This window comes from Phoca vitulina, unplaced genomic scaffold (genome assembly GCF_004348235.1).
Source record: "Phoca vitulina isolate PV1807 unplaced genomic scaffold, GSC_HSeal_1.0 scaffold41, whole genome shotgun sequence".
NCBI classification, from domain to species: Eukaryota; Metazoa; Chordata; class Mammalia; order Carnivora; family Phocidae; genus Phoca; species Phoca vitulina.
Genome location: NW_022589744.1, coordinates 2,907,011 through 2,927,945, shown reverse-complemented (window position 1 = coordinate 2,927,945; position 20,935 = coordinate 2,907,011). Strand labels below are relative to the sequence as shown.

Here is a 20,935-nt window from a genome sequence, read left to right as displayed (position 1 = left end):
AGAGGGGGGGGCCCCCCCCCCCCCCGCGGCAATGACAAAAAGGAGTTTTTCCCCCCTGCCCCCCCCCCCCCCAACCTTGCCCCCCCGTGCCCCCCCCCCCCCCCCCCCCGTCTGTCCACTGCTGCCCACATACCCCACTCTCATCCACACCATGCCCTGCAAACACACAGGCTGCTTCCCAGGACCTCCAGTCTCTCCCACCTTCCCCACCTCACATGGAAGTAAATGGCTCCCTTCCCAGGGTTTCTGGAGAAAGGCCTTTGTATGTTTAGGCTCAGAACTGCAGGACTTGGAGCACTGGAGCAGGGAGACTCTCCCACTGCTGCCTCAGGCCTCAGGCCTCCACCTTGTTTTACACTTGAGGAACCTGAGGCGCGGAAGCCATGAGGTACTTGTGTGTGGTCAACTGGGTGTTAGCAGTGTGGGGGCCAGGACAAGGTCTCCCATTCCTGTGGTCACCCACGACCATGCTGATGACACATTTGATGTGCACGACCCCACCGTCTTGCTCCACATCGCCGGCTCTGTGGTTGAGGTCCTTGGTCAGCCTTGGCCCTTTTCTCTTCCTTTTCTCCCAGGCTCTCCCTCCCCACCCTAGCCCTACCGCCTCAGGAGATGACCTCAACTCCATCTTCACCTAGAAAACACTGCTGTCTGGAGGGAACTCCCTCTACTTCCCGCCCTGCCCCAGCTACAGGCTTATCTGCCTTCCCACCCATCCTCCCGGCTTCCCTCCCAGCTGCAGCAATGTCAGCCCTCGTGGCTGATGGGGAGTGGGGGGCAGCCCGTCACTCAACAGCACTCCCACCCCGATCTCGCTCTATTATTTCTTCAGCCCCTACCCCACTCTTAGTATCTCTATCCCCCGCCCCCTTCTGGCTCTTTCTCCTCAGTCTACAAACACAATTGGTAGCTCTTGTTCTTTTAGGAAAAAGAAAAATCACAAACAACCCACCTCCCTCCATTATCTTGTGTCCCCCTATGTATCCACTCCCTTCCTCAAACTTCTCTCAAGGCTGGTTTATGGTTGCTGTCTCTGCTTCCCCAGCTCTCAGTCTGCCCTCACTTACTCTGGCCTTAGTCCTTAGCCCCCACACCTCCCTGCCATTGGAATCCTCTTGCTGAGGGGTCATCAAGGACCCTGTAATAACAAATGCCACGAACACTCCCAGCCCTTAGCTTTCTGGACCCCTGTGCTGCCTCTGCACAAAGCCTCCTTCCTTGACCTTCTAGACTCTCTCCCTTGGTGTTCTCCTACCCCTCTGATGAACCTTCTTCCCCTTCTCCCAGGGGAGACTTGAACTTTCCCAGGGTCTGAACCCCGTTCCCCGGTCTCTTCAGGCTCCATGGTCTTAACCCCTCTGGAGTTCAACACACTCCTCTATGCTCCACATACCTGCCCTGGTCCTCTCCCTCGAGTGTCAGACTTCACAGGGCAGCCAATGGCTGACACCTCCTAGCCGTCCCTTGGGCCCCTCAAACCCAGCGGCACCATCGGGACCTTGTCCCCGTCCTTTATCTTTTTCTGGCGTTCTCTACTTCGGTCGGCAGCACCCAGACCCTTCTGGGTACCTAACCCAGGAAACTTCCACTCTTTGCCTCAACCCCCATATCCAAGCACACAAGTCTTTTCTTTATTGTCGTGAAATACATACATCAAATTTTGCTACTAATTACAGTATATTCGTAATGGTATGCAAACATCTCCACTGTCTAGTTCCAGAACATTTTCATCACCCAGAAAACAAGTCCTTTCTCATCCACTCAAGTCTACCCCTTCCCCCAGTCCCTCCGTGACTGCCCTACCACAGGCCTCCTGGGCTTTCACCTGAACCATGTCCAGGATGTTTACCGGCCTCCGGTCTCGATCTCTCTCCAGCCCATAGTGATCTTTCTAAAGCTCAGGTGTCATCCTGTCACTGCCCCCCCCAAATACCCTCAGGCAGGTCCAGCTCGTCAGCACCCCAGGCAAGGCCCACTGTTTCTGGCACCTCCTACCCGGCCTGCCTGCCCCCTCTGGCCCCAAGTCTTGTTCCTATAACTGCGCATGCCCAGAATGCATTGATTTCTTGGTCCTAGGTAGTTTTGCCCTGAACATCTTTGCTGTAAGCATTTTCACTGCATAACTAATAGGCCAAAAGGCAATTTTGCCATGAAAGTTTAAATAACCGGCTGACAGTTTGTTGGTTTTATCAACTGGTTGAGTGTGGTTTCATTTCTCCATTGACATGTGCTTCACTTTTATATTGTAGAAATCTTAGCCCTCATGATGGTCTATACACTGGTGCAGAGTTTTGAACCCACATTTCCCAGAGAACTGGGAACAGCTATCAATGGACCTGTTAAAATAGCCAAGAACAAACAACAGCGTAGGAGGCAATACGTCTTTGCGATGTAGTACAAAGTTCTGTTACAAATATGCATCCTAGTATTTGGAAACTATACCTCTCTTTTATTTTTATTTTATTTATTTATATATTTTTAAGATTTTATTTTTAAGTCATCTCTACACCTAACATGACCCTGAGATCAAGAGTCGCAAGCTCCACTGCCTGAGCCAGCCAGGCCCCCTTGAACTCCACCTCTCTTCATGAGGAAGAAACTTTAGTAAAAAAAGAATGAGGAGACCCATCAGCAAGCAAAAAGAAAAAAAAATGTATAATTCTATGAACGAGAGACTTTGGAGACAAGTGCTTAGGTACAATCCGTGAAATATAATCAGTTATTTGCAGAGAATTGCCATGAATCTCCACACATTTGAAATGTACTCAATTATTTTGTGTTTTACAATAGCTTTCTAATTGTGTTATTCATTTCTCATGTTTTATTATGTCCTTTTTAATGAATGTCCCTCTTTTATATTTTGTGATTTTATCTTTGACGGCCAAATGGCTTTACAGCAAATAGTTATGTGGTGAAAACACTTGCAACAAAGACGCTCCCTGTGAAAATACCAAACCTGTGATTTCTCATGCCCCTGTGACCTGGTACATGCTGATCTCCTGCCCGGAGCGCCCCACCGGGTCCAAGGCTGGTTCAGGGGGCATTTCCTTCAGATTTCCCTTGGCCTTTCCTGGGCCTCTCTTCTCACCTCTCTCTGGGTGCGTCTAGCATTGTACTTCAGTTATCTAGGTTCCCCCCCAGCCTCTTTGGTGTAGGACAGCAGGGATGATTTCTTATTCACCTTGTAATCCCAGCATCTGACACAGGCGCTCAATACATGTTTCACTGAAGGGGACCCAAACTGAACTTGGAGATGCTTGGGATTCAGATGAGATGGGTCAGCACATTCTCTGCTGAGCACCAGAGTTCATCAGGGGCTGCGTGCTAGCTGGCTCCCTGTAATTTTCCTGACAATGGTGGGAGGGGGCTCCCCTCCCTCCCTTTATGAGTCATTTCCAGGTTGCCCAAGAGGCTGGCTGAGTCATGATGCCTCATCTTCCCAAGGAGCATCAGCATCCGCTGACTGGTGGCTCAAGGTACAGGGAAGCAGGCCCCTTGTTTTAGGGTCTGGGGATTTGGCACAGTGGTCCATGGGTGCCTTAATCTGTGCTCTGGTGACTTTGTTACATGGATCCCCCTCCGTCAGCCTTCATCTGTCCAGGTTGAAAAGATCTGACCTCCTTAGGCTGCTGCCTAACACCAAACTTTCATCACAGTGGTTCTGACCATCTGGGGCTCAGTAAAGAAAGCTGTGGATCCTCTCCCCCCACCCCCCCAAAAACACACACTTGCCTATACTTGAAGGTGGTTCGTGGGCCCCCTACCACCCATCCGTGAACCTCCAGGGGGCCCAGGTGTGAACACTCTATTGTGTAAATAGTGAGAGCCGTACACAGTAATCCAGCTTGGCTTTTCCTGAAGTTTATTGACAAAGACAACAATGTTTTCTATACTATCTTAATAATCAGAGATTTTTGAAGATTAGTTGGGTGGCGTATTGCTGCTTAATAAATTACCCCAAAATTTAGTGACTTAAGATAACAGTTTATTACTTCACAGCTTCTGAGGGTCAGGAATCTGGGAGTTCTGGCTCAGGGCCTGTCAGGAGGAGATTGCCCGTGGAATGCTGGTCAGGATTACAGTGAACAGAGGGCTTATTTGGGGCTGGGGGATTTGCTTTTAAGTTCACTCATGTGACGGCTCCTCACCATGTGGGCCTCTCCAGAGGGATGCTCATGACTTAGCCCAGAGTGAGTGATCCTAATAAAGGAAAAAGTGCTCCAGACAAAAGTTGCAACGTCTTTTATAGATAATTTCAGAAGCAACAAACCAACACTTCAGTATTTTTGGTCAAAGACCAACCCTGGTATGAGTTGGGAAAGTGCAGGTATGGATCGCGGAAGACAGCCTCCCTGGGGCCATCGGAAGGCCAGCTGCCACAAGCACGGAGGTGGCGGTGGTTTTGAAAGCTGGGTTGCTGCTTTTATTGTCCTCACATCAGTGAGGTTTTGTGTTAGTCAAAGAGCTGGGTTTCATAAATTCACAGTAAAGTTATCGATACATTTTATAAAATCATTTTCCTTCTTCCACTTTGCCTTCCTTTCTCCTCCCTTGTCTGTTGCCGTTGGCCATGGGAGTGTGATGTTTCTTCCAGTGAATCGACTGAGTTGATTTATTAAGCAGATGTGTGTTCATTGCTTAGAAAAACCAGTTGGCAGAAGTGCCCCGTGCTAGTGGATATCATCCTTTCTAAAGAACCACCACCTGATGCTTTAGCCAAGTTCGCTGTAGGGCTCCTGTAAAAAGGATACGAATTAGGTCTGGTCAATCGGAAGCCCAGGCAGGGATGATGCTGAGCCTGGAGGGTCTGGAATAGAGAAGACGTGGGACTGCACACGGTGAGCCCCAGGGGGGCAGAGACCGTGCTGATCTCACTCTTTTGTGAACCCCCAGGATTCTGTGCCTGGCACAGAGAAGACCCCTGGAATGGTGCTAAGGAAGAGGGAAGGGAATGTCAGCCAGGGGCCAGGCTCTGCCCCTCGGTGCTCACGGCTCCTTGGTTCAGTCATTGTTCAAGACTGAAATACAAGGGAAGGCAGGTACTAGTGTTCCCGTTCTGTAGGAGGAGAAGTGGTAGCTTAGAGGGGTTAAGTAACTCCCAGCATCACCTAGCTCATGGCTGTGAACCCAGGCATGCCTGACTGGCTTTCTTCCTGTACCCAGGTCTGGGTCCCAGTCTGGGGCCTGACCTGCCACGGGTGTTCACTTCATCCAGGATGATGACAGGAAAGCAGCCTAACACAGCAGGGTGACAGATGCGGGGAGTCTGGAGAACTCACTGTCAGTAACCTGGGAAATTAAGAAATGGTTTTCTTCTGGGAAAAAAAAAAAAATCGCTAGAAATAGGGAGTGGATATAGAGTTTCAGCGCTCTCAAGACTCAAGTTTGGCTCCGTATCTGTGACTAACAGAACCTGGTTAACATTTCTCAAGCACTTCCTCTGTGCCAGGAACTGTGTTTCTAGTCCTTAAATCAGGTTCCCATTTATACTCACTATCAGTATGTCCATTGTATGGATGAGCAAACTGAGGCTCAAAGTTCAGGATCTTGCCAAAGCCACACAGTTCGTTAACGGAGGTGGGATTTGACCTAGACAATCTGGCTCTGCACTTACCTTCTTATTCTGTTAGAATCACTGTGCTAAACAGCATGTTTTATTTTTTTGAAAGATTTTATTTATTTATTTGACAGAGAGAGACACAGCGAGAGAGGGAACACAAGCAGGGGGAGAGGGAGAGGGAGAAGCAGACTCCCCACTGAGCAGGGACCCTGACGTGGGGCTCAATCCCAGGACCCTGGGATCATGACCTGAGCCGAAGGCAGACGTTTAACCGGCTGAGCCACCCAGGTGCCCCAAACAGCATGTTTTAAAATGAGGAGAAGGTCCTGAAGGGGAGTGAGATTGCCTGTCCCTACCCGGGAAGGGACCATATTAATTGATGGGAAACTAAATATGGTCCAAAGAGATTTCGTTCTGAGAGCTCACTGAGTAGGCTCCTCAGATCAGGAACTAATAAGGAATAGACAGACAACAAAGGGAGCTCTAAAGATTTTAATGCTGCAGGAAATAACTTGCATTTAAACAATCACCTTGCTTCATCTTGTAGACCGATCAGATGCCATTTTTTTGTTCATTTAATTGCTCAGAAGAAAGGGACAGGTGTGAACTGTTGTATTCATTTTAAAACCTGAGACATATTGTAGCCAAATTCTAAATTGTTCAGAAAGATTTGACTTTATTGAAAGAGAGAGAGAAGAAGACGATCTTTGCCAGTATCTCTGGCCAGTTAGCTAGCTATACCTTTTCTTATTTGAAAAATGATTTGGGACCACTTAAAAAAATTATGCACTGTTGTTCAATAGGAGATAATAAACGAGGAAATCAGAATGGGAAGAAAGTAAAGGCAGGCAAATAAAACTGGGGGGTCTTTTAGCACACAGAAATTCATCCCAAAGTTTGCTAGAAGCAGAGATGAAATTTTGGGTTTATACTTCTTAGCAGTCAAAGCAAAAAGGAAAACAAGATCCATTAGAAAAATTTGGGAATCTACAAGGTAGAAATGAATAAACACAGCTTTTTTTTTTTAAAGATTTTATTTATTCATTTGTGAGAGAGAGAGAGGATGAGCAGGTAGGGGGTGAGGAGCAGAGGAAGAAGCAGACTCCCAGCTGAGCAGGGAGCCCGATGCGGGGCTCGATCCCAGGACCCTGAGATCATGACCTGAGCTGAAGGCAGACGCTTAACCGACTGAGACACCCAGGCGCCCTAAACACAGCTTTTGCTGATGCAGTTGAAACACAGTGAAATCATGAACAACTTCCTAGTGGCATCCTCAACTAGACAATATCATGTTCCATAAGGCAATTTCTTACCAGAATCTATTAGTTTCCTAGGACTGCCACAACAGAATACCACAGACTGGGTGGCTGAAACAACAGAAATTCATTTTCTCCTAGTTCTGGAGGCTGGAAGTCCAAGACTAAGATGTTAGCAGGTTTGGTTCCTTCCAAGGCCTCCCTCCTTGGCCTGCAGATGGCTGTTTTCTTACTGTGTCCTCATATGGTCATCCCCCTGTACACACGTCCCTGGTCTCTGTCCAGATTTCTTCTTATAAGGACACTAGTCAGATTGGATTAGGACCCATTTTAACTTAATCACCTCGTTACAGGCCTTCTGTTCAAGCACAGTCACATTCCGAAGTACGAGGGGTTAGGTTTTCAATATATGAATGTTGTGTGTGGGGGGGGGGGGGGGGGAATGGGACACAATTCAGTCCCTACCTAACAGCAACCTGTGATAGAGTGCCAAACTTAATTTGGTTAATACAAGTCCACGAGGGTCCATAGCAGAGTGGTCCAAGCTTGCAGGTTTCTGCAAGATCCTCCTCTGTCCCAGGATAAGGAGATTCAGGATATGTAGGAGACTCAATAAATACACATTCATCAAGCATGGGCCCTGAGTATTTTTCTGTTATCAAAGTGTCTGAGAAGAACGGATCCCTAGGAGCCTTACTTAAGCCACGTGGTCCTGTTTTGCTTGAATAACACCTGGTGCCCATAGTCCCACACTATCTCTGGCCCCTGAAGGCCATATAAACTTTAGGTAAGGTTCTAGACTCTGCATATGGAGATCTTGTGCAAAAGATGGGGGGTGGGGGGGAGTAAGTAAGACCTTATCTTTGTATTTGCTGGAAGAAACTAAAATCAGTGGTTACTTCTGCAAGGGGAGGTAGGAACTGGGTGGATAGGAAAAGAATGGGAGAGAGACTTTACACAGTATCTTTTTCTCATATAGAAAATACGTTCTCTTTTTGGGGCCTCAGGTACACAGAATCGGATTGATTATAATCCCTGGTTCATAACATGCCCTCATCCTTGATCTGTGCACAATTGCCTTTTGTTTTATTTATATATGCATGAATTCACGTGAGCCCGCCATCCAATGCTAAAATGAGAACATCACCAACACTCTTTTTGTGCATTCCTAATCCTATCCCCCTCTTCCCTTCAGAAGTGACCACTATCCTGATTTTTTTTTATATTAATGATCTCCATTCACCTTTCTGAGCTTGCATTATTTCAAATGACCTGTAGGCTCTTTGGGATTTTCACATAGACATCATATCCTCTGCCTTTGGGGGTTGGAAACATTTAACTGCACTAGCCACTCACAAATTTCAATAAAATGCTTCTAATCTCATGATTCATGGAAGCCGATGAGACAGGAGGCTCACGGAGCACACCAGACACAGTAGCTCCCAACCCCAGGTCCCGATGTTGGAGAGATAGCCTCCTCGAGAGTGGGCACCACACACAGTCATTGCCTGTCTGGTCCCCGAGGGCCTGGGGACCCCTGGACGCTACACTGCAGAGGATGTGATCATACCAATCTGATGTGGTAAAGGACACTGGGGTGATGTTTCTGAGATAACAGGTGTGTCTGCCTCTCCTTCCCTTGTCATTTAGCTTTCACCATCAACCACATCTACATGGAGATCCTGCCAGGACAGGAGGTGCAAAATGGGGAGAACCTGACCTTGCAGTGCATCGTAGACATCAGCACCACCTCGCACATCAAGCCTCAGCACTGGGTGCTCTTCTATAAGGATGACGTGCTATTTCACAATGTCTCCTCCATGGAGACCACCGAGAGTTATTTTATTCCCCAAGCCCGGGTCTATGACGCAGGGACATATAAATGCACCGTGATTCTGAACAACAAGGAGAAAACCACCTCGGAGTACCAGGTGTGGGTGAAAGGTGAGTCCCTGCATCTGAACGGAGCTCAAGCAGATGCGCTATCGCGCACGCGGTAGCAAGAATAGTAATCGAATGGCTGGTAACACAGGCCCCAGCCTTCTCACTCCCCTGCCTGGCATTTTCCTAACCTGAGAATGTAGGCGTTAGACATGCTCCCAATATGCCAGGCTGTATCTCCTCTCCTCGCCTTTGCATGTGCTGTTCTCTCTCCTGGGAATACCCTTCTTCCTCTCCTCTCCTTCCAAACTGCTTTTCCTCCTTCAAGACTCAACTTGATGATCTCTTCTCTAACACTTCCCCAAGCAAAATCGATCACCCCCAGGGTCCTGGTCCTCACAGCTCCTGTGCAATCTTGACATTCAGTGGTATTTGTAGGACGGCCATAGGCTGAGTGTTGACATGGGCTGCCACAGTCACTCTGTCTGGAGTCCAGTTTGGGCAAGTCCCTCAGCCTCTCTAAACTTTAAAGTTCTCCTCCGTGAAATGAAGATAATAGTAATACCCAGCTTGGGGAGTTATTGGAAGGATTAAAAGGTAAAGTGCTTAGTATAATTTCCAGCACATAATGAGTTCCCAATAAATGGCAATTACTATTCACCGTATTGGAAGTGTTTCTCGCCCACCCGTCTGCTCTTCTGGAATGTACGATCCCAAGGAAAGAGACAGGGTTTGGTCCACTTTTGTATCTTGAACAAAGAATCTGGCTCATAGTAGGCACTCAATAAATGATCGTGGAATAAATTAAACAGATGAAAAAGGGAAGTACAAATGGAGAAACGAGGGAAATCATGGGGAATTTGGGTTCAGAGATACAGGATTCCATCCATCCACTCATGGATTTACTCCCTCAAGAAGCATTTCCCAAGGCTGCAAGTCAGGAAGAAAACCAGGTGCAGGACATGACAAGGCATCAGGTCAAGGCTGGCTCTGGAGGCAGTTGCTATCTGGTGGGGAAGAGAAACATTTACAAAAATAATTACAATCTAATAATCATATGATCTGAGTGCCATAGGGAGCACAAAAGTGAGAGGAAACAGTTCCTCCTGGGGAAATTAGGGCTGGCTTCCCAGAGGAAGGGACACTGGGTCCTGATACAGAGGATCGCGTAGGAGTTTGCTTGATGATGAAGTTGAGCAAGGGCAGAGGAGTGGAGTGTAGCATGGGTGGAAAGCAGAGGCTGAGAAAGAGCGCAGTGTCCCAGCAGAGTGCCCCTCGGTCAGATCCCCCAACCTTCAGAGTCTTGACGTGACGAGGAAAGATTGGCAGGGCTGAATTTGGGGTATGTTGTTGAAAAGAAACGTGCTGGCAGGCTTTTGAAACTTCGGGTAATTTTTCTTACAACTTGGATGACTGAATGGATAGAGTTAGTGAGGTGAGCCCTGTACTTCCTTGACAGCGGCCGTCATCACTGTCATTTCTGCCTTTTTGTGTTCCTGTTGGTCATCAGAGCAGTCATTCACATTCTTGTCACTTCCCGTGGTAAGAACTGCCCCCTTATGAAGTCAACAGTTGGAAGTGCTTTACGCACATTTCATTTAACCCCTGCCAAATGTGGTTCCCCCCCATTTCCAGGGGCAGACACAGGCTCAGAGAGGTTGAGTGGCATGTTCATGCCTCGGAGTTGCTCCAAGGCAAAGCTGATTAGAACCAAGAACTCTTGGACTCCAAAATTGGTCTCTCTAACTCTTTTTTTTTTTTTTTTTTTTTAAAGATTTTATTTATTTATTTGACAGAGAGAGAGACAGCAAGAAAGGGAACACAAGCAGGGGGAGTGGGAGAGGGAGAAGCAGGCTTCCCGCTGAGCAGGGCGCCTGATGCGGGGCTCGATCCCAGGACTCTGGGATCATGACCTGAGCCGAAGGCAGACGCTTAACGACTGAGCCACCCAGGCGCCCCTGGTCTCTCTAACTCTTAATCATTATTAAGGTCTTCGAGGTAGACGAAAGGCCATTCATTTGTTCATTAAACATTTATTGCGTCCCATTCTGAGCCAGGCTGAGGGCGCAACAATGAGGAAGATATGATCCCTTCCTTGGGGGAGATCAGCGTGAGGCAGGGGAATACTTTCTCGTAAACAGCTACCCCCAGAGGTGACAATAGTGGTATGAATACAGTATAGGTCACCTTCCCAAGAGGATGGCCATCGTCGCTATAGCTCTAGGCATCGAAACAAAGATTCTTGAGTCACAAGCAACTGAGTGAGGTGGCAGGTTTACAATATAAGCTAGTCTGTTTGACTCTTAAGGTGTAAGGTGGAGCTCATGACCACCAGACTACAGAGCCTGGACAAGACATCTAGTCCCAGCCAGACCCTCCTAGCTCCCCCTCATCTGATCCTGGCTCACCACTTAATATACCTCCCCCCGCAACCCTTTTCTTTGCTCTAGATGGCCCTCTGGAAAAGTCCCTCACATTCCTTGTCCCCATGCACGTGCACCCTGAAATGCCTGTCCTTAGCCCCCATCCACTCTTGTCAGCCCAAATAACACCCTTCCTCCAAGATTGCTCTCAGGCCCTGTTCCTTCTGGAGCCTTCTCTGATCCCCCAGGCAAAGAGGGCCTCCTTTTTCCTGACTGCTCCATCACTCATTATCTCTGCAACACATTCTGATGCATAGTTATTTTTCAGCTTTGCTTTTTTGAACTGGGAGGCAATGTATCCTTCCTCTCTCCCACCTCCCATGCCCACCCCAACTTCTGGCTTTGGAGTCAGACAGACCTGGAGTCGAATCTCAGTTCTGGGGCTTGATGGCTATGAGCTTTTGGATGAATCTTGCACCTCTCTGAGCTTCACCTTCATCTGTAAAATAGGCACAATTTTTTTTTTTTTTTTTTAAAGATTTTATTTATTTATTCATGAGAGACAGAGAGAGAGAGAGAGACAGAGGCAGAGGGAGAAGCAGGCTCCCCGCGGAGCAGGGAGCCCGATGCGGGACTCGATCCCAGGACCCTGGGACCACGACCTGAGCCGAAGGCAGACGCTTAACCGACTGAGCCACCCAGGCGTCCCATGTAAAATAGGCACAATTTTATCTTTCATGCCCACCCAGGAGATTATTATGAGAATGGACATGAGGTCATGGATATAAAGTCACTCCTAGCTTGTGGTTGGCAGTCAATAAATTATAACAACAACCACAGTAATGCTAATAGATACTGGCTGTTTTGTTTTGTCTTTAATTGTATCAGTTGGGAAGACTTGTCTTCCCAATGGGTTTATTAACTTTGAAGGCACCAACCGCCCCTTAAACATACTTCATATTTTTCAAAGTAGCTGGTATAGCTCTAGGTGCATACAGGCTCGATAATTACCTGGTAGGTAGCACTGAGGTTCTGGGAACAAAGCAAAAGACCCTCAGATGGGCCCACCACAGTGACCCAGCTGAGGGAGGCTTGCATATCTACAGCAAACAATACTAACGGACTTTTTCTTCCCCCCAAGGAGTGTCTGATCCCAGAGTGACACTGGACAAGAGAGAGGCAATAGAAGGCGGGGTCGTGATGGTCAATTGTTCTGTCCCAGAGGAAAAGCCCCCAATACATTTCACAATCGAAAAACTCAAACTACATGCAAACGGTTTCAAGCAAAAAAGAGAAAAAAAAAAAAGTTCTTATAACCAGAATTTTGTGATGCTGGAATTCTCAGTGGAGGAACAAGACCATGTTATATACTTCCAGTGCCAAGCCACGATCTTTTCTGAGAACCACATGGAATACTCGAGAGCCATCAAGAGTGAACTGGTCACCGTGACGGGTCAGAGTCCTAAACTCCTTTTTAAAAAAAATCACTCTTTCTGGTTTGCTGGTTGGGGAAGGGGAGAAAGAGCCCAGAATTCAGAAAGGGGGCTGGGGCCATCTGGCTGGACTGCTGTTCTCAAGACTGTTCTTAACCACTTAAAGGCTATGTTTATCGTTTAACGTGTGTGTGTGTGTGTGTGTGTGTGTGTGTGTGTGAAATTTCCCAAACAAAAGCTTCACAAATCATCTTAATATATGGGGTGTTTGGGTATTTTCTATTCTATTCTACTTTAGTGTTTTATTTTATTTTATTTATTTATTTTTTTTTTTAAAGATTTTATTTATTTATTTGACAGAGAGAGACATAGCAAGAGCAGGAACACAAGCAGGGGGAGCGGGAGAGGGAGAAGCAGGCTTCCCGCAGAGCAGGGAGCCCGATGTGGGACTCGATCCCAGGACCCTGGGATCACGACCTGAGCCGAAGGCAGACGCTTAACGACTGAGCCACCCAGGCGCCCCTACTTTAGTGTTTTAAACCACTGGCCATGACTCAGGGAAGCGATGCATCATAGAAACCACAGCTTTAAGCCAATGTGGGTCAGATGCCAGGAGGTGGAGTCTGGAGGGGATCGGGAGGGAAGGCGGTCCAGGTCCTCAACCTTTGCCTCCCACATTCGATAAAGGACTCCCCTCTTCTACCCACCCCTCATCACCGAGGCGTTGGACAAATAAGAAACCAATGAGGTGGCCTGAGGCGTGCTCTCCGTAGAGAAAGGCCATAGCAGAGAGAAGCCTGGATGCACGTGTCCAGGATGAAGGGAGCTCCGGGACAGGCAGCCCGCAGGACGGGACAGGACTCGCAAGCCAGGAAGAGTCAGGGGAAGGCACACTCTAGAGCAGATAGCCTCTAGTCTTATCTGTAGGAGCCCCAAGGTTTGTCATAAATACCTTCTGCTTGTGGTACCTATGTCACCCCCACTCATTGTGTATGGATATATGTACACATACATACAGGGATGATAGTACGTATGTATAATATTTTTCTGATTATAATACATGGTGTGGGTTCAGTTTTCAGAAAACATGGTACAATATAAAGGGTAAAGTGACAATCATTCATAGCACCACTGCACAGAGAAAATGACTTGTATGGTCCTAGACTTGCTCTGCTTATATGCTCACGCACACACACAATTTTTGTTTTGTTTTTCTTTGTTTTGACAAAAAATACAACCTGCCAAACATACTATTTTATGACTTTTCCTTAACAGTATGTTACGGACTTTTGTCCATATCAAGACATACAGATCTCGGTCATTTTTGTAGCATCTCAGAATCCTATCATAGGGATGTACCATGATTTACCTCATTTTTCCAATGATAGACAGTTAGGTATTTACCCAGTTTTTTTGCTATTAAAACAATCCTGGAATACACATGCTTAAACTTACCATTTGTGTACTTTTGCGAGTATTTTGTTTCATTATTATTTATGAGGTTGATTCCTGGTGGTCAAATTGTTGATTCAGATGTTTTTGTGCATTTGAAATATTGATGTGTATGGCCAAAGCACTCCTCAAAATGGTTGAACATTTCCATCAAAGGTGATGCTGGTGTTTATTTTCCCACATCCTTACTCTCACAGAGTATTATCTACTTTCATTATTTTTGCCAGTCTGATTGAGGCACACACAGTGTTATATCATTGTTCTTATGATTTGTATTTCTTTGGTCTTTCCTAAGGTTGAGTATGTTCTTTGCGTTTATTGGCCTCTTACATTTCCCCCTATAAACTGCCTGTTCATATACACTTGGCCCATTTTTACTGTTTCTGATTGATTTGTTTGAGTCCTTTATAAATTAAAGGCATTAGCTCTTTGTGGAGAACTATGTAAATATTTCCCCGAGTTCGTCATTTGTCTTTATGATAAGTTTTTTAGGCAGAAGTGTTTCATCTTTATTTAATTGAATCTATCCATTTTTTTCTTTTTGGCATTTTGGTTTCATGATTCACACCTAAAGCTTATCAAAGATTATAAAAGTTGGGGCGCCTGGGCGGCTCAGTCGGTTAAGCGACCAACGCTTGGTTTCAGCTCAGGTCATGATCTCAGGGTCATGAGATCGAGCCCCCTCCCTCTCCCTCTGCCCCTCCCCCCTGCTCTCGCGCTCTCTCTCAAATAAATAAATAAATCTTTAAAAAAATTGTTAAGGTAAAAATGCACCTATGTTTGCTCTTACTATTTTCAGTGTGGGGTGTTTTTTTTTTCCTGCATTTAGATCTCTGGTGCATCTGGAATTAATAAGGGTGTAAGAAAAAAACCCTTTAGTGATTATTATGCTTCCCCAGAGGGCAGTTGTTGTCCTCTCTTTTTTGACTTGTATTCAGGACAACAGACTTTTTTTTTTTTTTTAACGATAGCTATTTATTGTGAAGTTAAATGACTTCGCAGTAAAAAAACTAATGAATTAAAGTATATCACTCTAAATCCACTTTTGGCATTTTTAAATGTCCCATTTGATTTTGCAGAGTTGGCAGTCTGTGTGTGCACTCTAACACTCTGCAATTTGTTTTGCAGAAACAAAGGTTTGTGCCTACTTCTCTTACCATCTCCTGAAGATCCTGTGCCCTGGCACCCGACCCATACTTTATTAAAGCAGCGTTTTTCAAACTGCATGAGTCATGAAATCAATTTAGTCAGTCAAGGCCAGCATTAAACAACAATAAAATAGACTATAAATCACTTTTGGGTGGGGGCATACCGTTATTTAAATGTACATTTCCATGAAGTGGCAGAGTCTACATCATTGTCAGTTTTGAAAGCTATGGAATATTTATACTGAAACGCCATAGTTCCGTGAAATGGTGTGAGAGGAGCCTAGACAATTCTTAGTGGGCAGGGGCGAGAGTCTGTTTCTAATGCTCTAATTATTTTTGAGGTCATTTGAAGAAGATTCTGCAGAGGAGATCTAGAGAAGGTGGTTTCGCCTTTGGGAAGCTCAAGGGAGGATTGCAGTTTAGAAGGCTGAAGATTCGAGAATGAGTGAGAAGGGAGAAGTGAGAAGCTATCAGAGCAACTTAGGAGAAGGTTTTGGGGAGGAAAGATTGAATATTTTTAGTTAATAAGGAAGCAAGGTGGTTGGCAACAAAAAAGCAAAAAAGGGAGGACGTAAGTGCCTCTTCCCCTCACCCAGGTTTAAACCCGAGTCCAACCAGCTTGTCCTCTTCTTTTAGAGTCCTTCTCTAATCCCAAATTCCACGTCAGTCCCGAAGGAGTGATCACAGAAGGAGATCAGCTTCACATTAGGTGCACCATTCAAGTGACGCATCTGGTCCAAGCATTTCCAGAAATCATAATCCAGAAGGACAAGACGATTGTAGCGTACAAGAGCCATGGCAACGAGGCCTCCTACTCAGTGATGGCCATGGTGGAGCACAACGGCAACTACACGTGCAAAGTGGAAGCCAGCCGGATATCCAAGGTCAGCAGCATCGTGGTCAACATAACAGGTAGGGCTGCTGCTGGAGGGTGTGGGGATATGGCGGGCTTGAGCAGCCACCATGCTGGAATCCAGAATGGCCAATGAGGGCCGAAACTTCTGTTTCTGCTTGTTTGTCTGATGTGCTCAGGTGGGGTTGTGGTGCTCAAGGGGGGAAGTCAGTAAGCAGTTAGCTGTGGTGGTTGAGTGTGCAAGTTCTGGCATCAGTCAGACGCTGTCACACGCTACTTTGGCGACCTTAGGCGAGTTACTGAGCTGCTCTGTGGTACAACTCTATGAGATGGGGGAAAATGACAGCACTCAACCTGTAGGACTGTTACAATGACTAAGTGACATGACTCTGCTATAAAGAGACTCATACAGAAGAAGCACTCTGTGAATGTTAGCTAGTATGTCTGTTATTATACTACATTTATCTTTCCTCTGTGCCAAGCACTAAGCTAAATCCCAGACACAGGTCCTAAGACAGGGTCAGGAGTGAGAAAGCATTAATAAATTAAAAACAATAGTAACAATTCTTTTTGGTTGAACACTGTTTGGTTTACCTACATTTTCAGTTCATGCTTGTAACAATGCTATGAGATAGGTATCATGATTCTGCATTTATGGATATGGAAATTGAGGCTGAGATGTTAGGTCACTCACCCAGCGATCACAGGGTTACCAGATGGCAGAACAAGAATCATTCCCAGGCCCATTTGACTTCCAAACCCAGGCACTTAAAAGTTCTATTGGACTCTTTTCCCCCTTTCCTGGATTTACATCTCTCCATAGTACCTATTGCCAAAAGAAATATACTCTACCTGTTCCTGTTTCTTTTATGTACCCAGGCACTAGAATGTAAGCCAATGAGAACAGGGACATTACCTATTTTATTCAGTGCTATGTCCTTAAACACCTAGAATAGTGCCCGGCACATAGTAGGACTTCAATACATATTTGTTGGATGAATGAATGAACATTGGATGACAGGGTTTCTGAGGGTAGAGAGAGTCAGCACTTCTTGGTTGCCAAATGGAGATGTTCATTCATTCCTTCATTTACTGAAAGCCTTCTAAGTGTCAAGCATTGAGTGTAGAGTCACAGGGACAATCCACAGTATCACAGGTAGGCTGCCAACTTCCCAACTGGGTGATTGGCAAATGTGTTGGATCCTGCCAGTCTTCAGTGTGTACTAGCAATTTATCATTGATAATGACAAATATCTTGATGGTACATGTTGTTTTTCACTGATAAGACATATTATCTCATTAGAGAAAAGTATTCAATTCAACATACATTGAGTACCTTCTGTATGCTGGGCAACTTATTGGGGATAGATAGCTGTCTAAGGTCAGGGTTTGCCCTTGAAGAATTCACAGACGTAAATAGACCATTCGAATGCAATGTCATGAACAAGTACAATAAAGGGATGGGCATACTGCTGTGAGAGCAACAGGGACCAAGTGGTGAACCAACTGACTCTTGCATCAGTCAGAGCAGCATCCTTACCCGTCAGGCCAGGCTACTTGAGGAAAGCATAAAGCATCATTGGTCCCTAAGATACTACTGTTGTAGGTGATCACCTACACCCAAAAGTCTGTATCATGTCGGGTATGCAAGTCATTCAGTAGATCAGTCTCCCTGGCCCAAGATAGCAAAGTGTTAGACTCAGCCTGCCCTTCCCATCCCTTCAGCCTGAGTGCTCTGTGATCCCGAGCTCTGCCCTTTCCACATGGAGCTAACTGAGCCACACCAGGGCTGGCAGGCAAGCATCCTCATGTTCAAGTTCTACCAGGCCTTTGGAAATGTTTCCAGGCCCACTTAAACATCTGGTTATCCACACCCCTGTTGCTATCAAGCCTCACTGTCAGTGGATATAGTGACGTTAGCAGCTCACGATAATTTTATGAACATGAAAATCATTGAATTAGTCATTTGTCTTCGGATAGAAAAGACACCTTCCCCCCCCCCTCCGCCCCCCACTGTCCACCTTTTCAGATCTAATCTGTCGCCAGGTGTTGCCAGATCTCTCAACTCTGTCCTGTCTTCTTATCTCTGTAATCACATCCTAACACTGGCCCTCACACTAGGATTATCTATTGCAGGGGTGTCCTGGAGCATCTCTGTTCCAGTTCATTCTTCAACCAGCTATAGGAGAAGCCCTTCTAATATGGCCCCTATTTGACATCACTATTCATGGGCTTAAATTCCTGCATGGTCATGATCCTTCACTTTAACCCCATCCCCTTCCCAACATCCCTCCCACTCTGCCTAGATCACCCTTTCCCCTTGGCCGCTGAAAAACTTCTGCTGTCCTTAAAGACCAAGCCCCAGATCTCCCTCCAGACTCCCCCAGGAGAGTCCCATGGTCACACCTCAGTTCCCACCACACTATTCCTATCTTTATGTCAGCAGTCCCTGCAAAGATCTAGCATATGCCACCACCACTCTGAGTAAGCTCTCGAAAGACCAAGTCTGGGGTTCAACTCACCTTACATTGTTGATACTTAAAACAGAGCCTGGCACATTGTAGGAGCTCAATAAATATTCATTCAATGAGCAAGTAAAAGACTAATCCTTATTAGTCTACATGATGGTCCCACCAGTCTGTTACATTATGTCCTTTAGAAATGGACTATTGTTCCCTAATATTTCATTCCTAATTCTAAACCATCTTGCACCTACTTCTGCAGGATGGTTTCTACTTTTTACATTTTTGTTTACATATTTTTAAACAGAGAGTTGTTTCTTTGGGATTCTTGCTGAGTCATTTTTTCACATTTTTTGGTATACACCCAATGAAATTGTAAGGTATTTTAGGATGTCTCTCTTTGGTTCCTTTCCCCACTCCTAAGCTAGAGCTTTTGATCATGCTCTGAAAACAGATAAGTCAATGCTTATATGGAAGGAAGGATGGGATGTGTCTTAATAAAATATAAATTAATTATTGGGCTACCACCTTACTTGAAGTTTTATTTGATTTTATTGAGGAAAGTAGGAAAGCACTGGGGACTGATTATGATGGAAATGACTTCCATAGCTATGTAATATCAATGACAATGACAGTGTTGATTGGTGTCCCCAAACCTGTTAAATTTAGAACCAAAGGTAGATTTTGATTCCCTGACTCCTGGCTGCATTCTCAAACCTGTAGTCCAAGAAGCTTTCCTAAGAGGAACTTTGGGTCTCTGTTCTTTTCTCAATATGCAGATAGTCTCAAAAATTACTGACTCCTGGGGTGCCTGGGTGGCTCAGTTGGTTGAGTGTCTGCCTTTGGTTTGGGTTGTGATCTCAGGATCCTGGGATTGAGCCCCATGTTGGGCTCCCTGCTCAGTGGGGAGTCTGCTTCTCCCTCCCCCCAACACCCCCCCCCCGTGCTTGCTTGCATGTGTGCTCTCTCTCTCTCTCAAATAAATAAAATCTTTTAAAAAATTACTGAGTCCTTCCTTCTGCATCAAAAGCCATAATCCTGAAGCCAGAGTACACTTGCTTACACGAAGGACCAAGTCTTCGCAGCAGCTAAGTAGTTAATCAGTAATTTCCCAGTATCTGAAAATAAAAACGTATTCCATAACTACAAAATCTTGATGTATTTCAGGGAATATTTAAATAAGGAGATGCCAAGACTTCTTAAAAGTCAACTGTATCTTTACTGTTGTTGACATTCAACCTGAATTATGGTACTAGTGACTCCTTAAAGTGGCATAGAATTCTAGCTTACGAAGTACTCAACCTCAGGAGGCTTCAGGTGTCATCTTCATCTTTCTCTGTGGGAAGTTCGGGAGGGATGGGGGCCAGCTGCCACTTCTCCCCAACCTCACGCTCTCACTCTGCTTCAAGCCTGCACTGCATCCCTCCTGCTTCCAGTCTGGGCCCCTTCAACTCCATCCCTTCTCCTTCCAGATATCTCCCTCTAACACACATCTGATGCCATTCCCCTGACCCAAACTCTCCATGGTTCCCATTGCCCCTAGGATACAATTCACATTTCTTTAGGTAGTTCCCAAAGTCCTTCAAGATCTATAGGTCTTCATTCTACTCCCACTATGTTCCAGGATGCTTGAACTTTCAGGTGCTCCTTCCTGCCAGGCCTGTTCCTCTGCTTAGAACACTCCCTGTTCACCTGGATAGCTTCCTGCAAGAGTCCCTTCCTGATTCTCTCTCTTCCGTCTCTGTAAGGGGCCCATGATTGGTGCCCAGAAACATTTCACCCCCTTCCACTCACTGGTTTTTCAGAGCTATTTTCCAAACCGAAGCTGGAATCTTCCGCCACCCGTCTGGACCAGGGAGAAAGCCTGAACCTGTGGTGCTCCATTCCAGGAGCACCTCCAGCCAACTTCACCATCCAGAAGGAAAAGATGATTGTGTCAGAGTCTCAAAATTTCACCAGGATCGCCTCAGCGAGGGACAGTGGGACATACACCTGCAACGCAAGCATGGGCAAGGTGGTCAAGAGAAGCAGTGGAGTCCAGATAACCGTGTGTGGTGGGTACATCCTCACTGGCTCAGAGAGTCTTGAGTGGGATGAGACAGAGACAGTTTATCACCAGCTGCACCCTCTCCAGGCTGAAGGCAGATCACACTGAGGCAGGGGAAGAACTTGGGGGAGAGAGAGCAGTGAAATGAAGAGACCAAACAAGTGGGTATTCCTGCTCCAAGTACAGGAAGGAGGCAATACAAGGAAAGCATAGGCAAAAGTGAAGTTCATGGCTTTATTGTGGCTGCATGCTGATGATGTGGCTGAGCTGGCAAGATTCTGGCTGCTGGAACAGGCTCCCACTCCAAAGGTCAGGGAGGAAACACTCCTTATTCAACACTAAACTTCAGGATCTAAGTTCCTGGTTTTTATCCATATCCTGACTGACTAGTAAGCCCAGGTCTTCTGGTGGGCAGAATGTAGGTACTGGGACCACCTAAAGCCATGCTTCCCAGAGCTGACTGTGCATGCGAAACTG

The 20,935-nt window shown here is 46.1% G+C and overlaps 1 protein-coding gene across 3 annotated transcripts in view; it reads left to right on the top strand.

Moving 5' to 3' along the window:
• PECAM1 (platelet and endothelial cell adhesion molecule 1) overlaps positions 1–20,935 on the top strand; it is a 73,045-nt gene that overhangs the window by 18,712 nt on the left and 33,398 nt on the right. For all 3 annotated transcript variants that reach the window (XM_032429507.1, XM_032429505.1, XM_032429506.1), the window contains 4 exons: positions 8,470–8,763; positions 12,205–12,516; positions 15,733–16,008; positions 20,217–20,465. In XM_032429507.1, the coding sequence (XP_032285398.1) occupies positions 8,470–8,763; positions 12,205–12,516; positions 15,733–16,008; positions 20,217–20,465 (1,131 nt within the window). The remainder of the gene's footprint in view (positions 1–8,469; positions 8,764–12,204; positions 12,517–15,732; positions 16,009–20,216; positions 20,466–20,935) is intronic.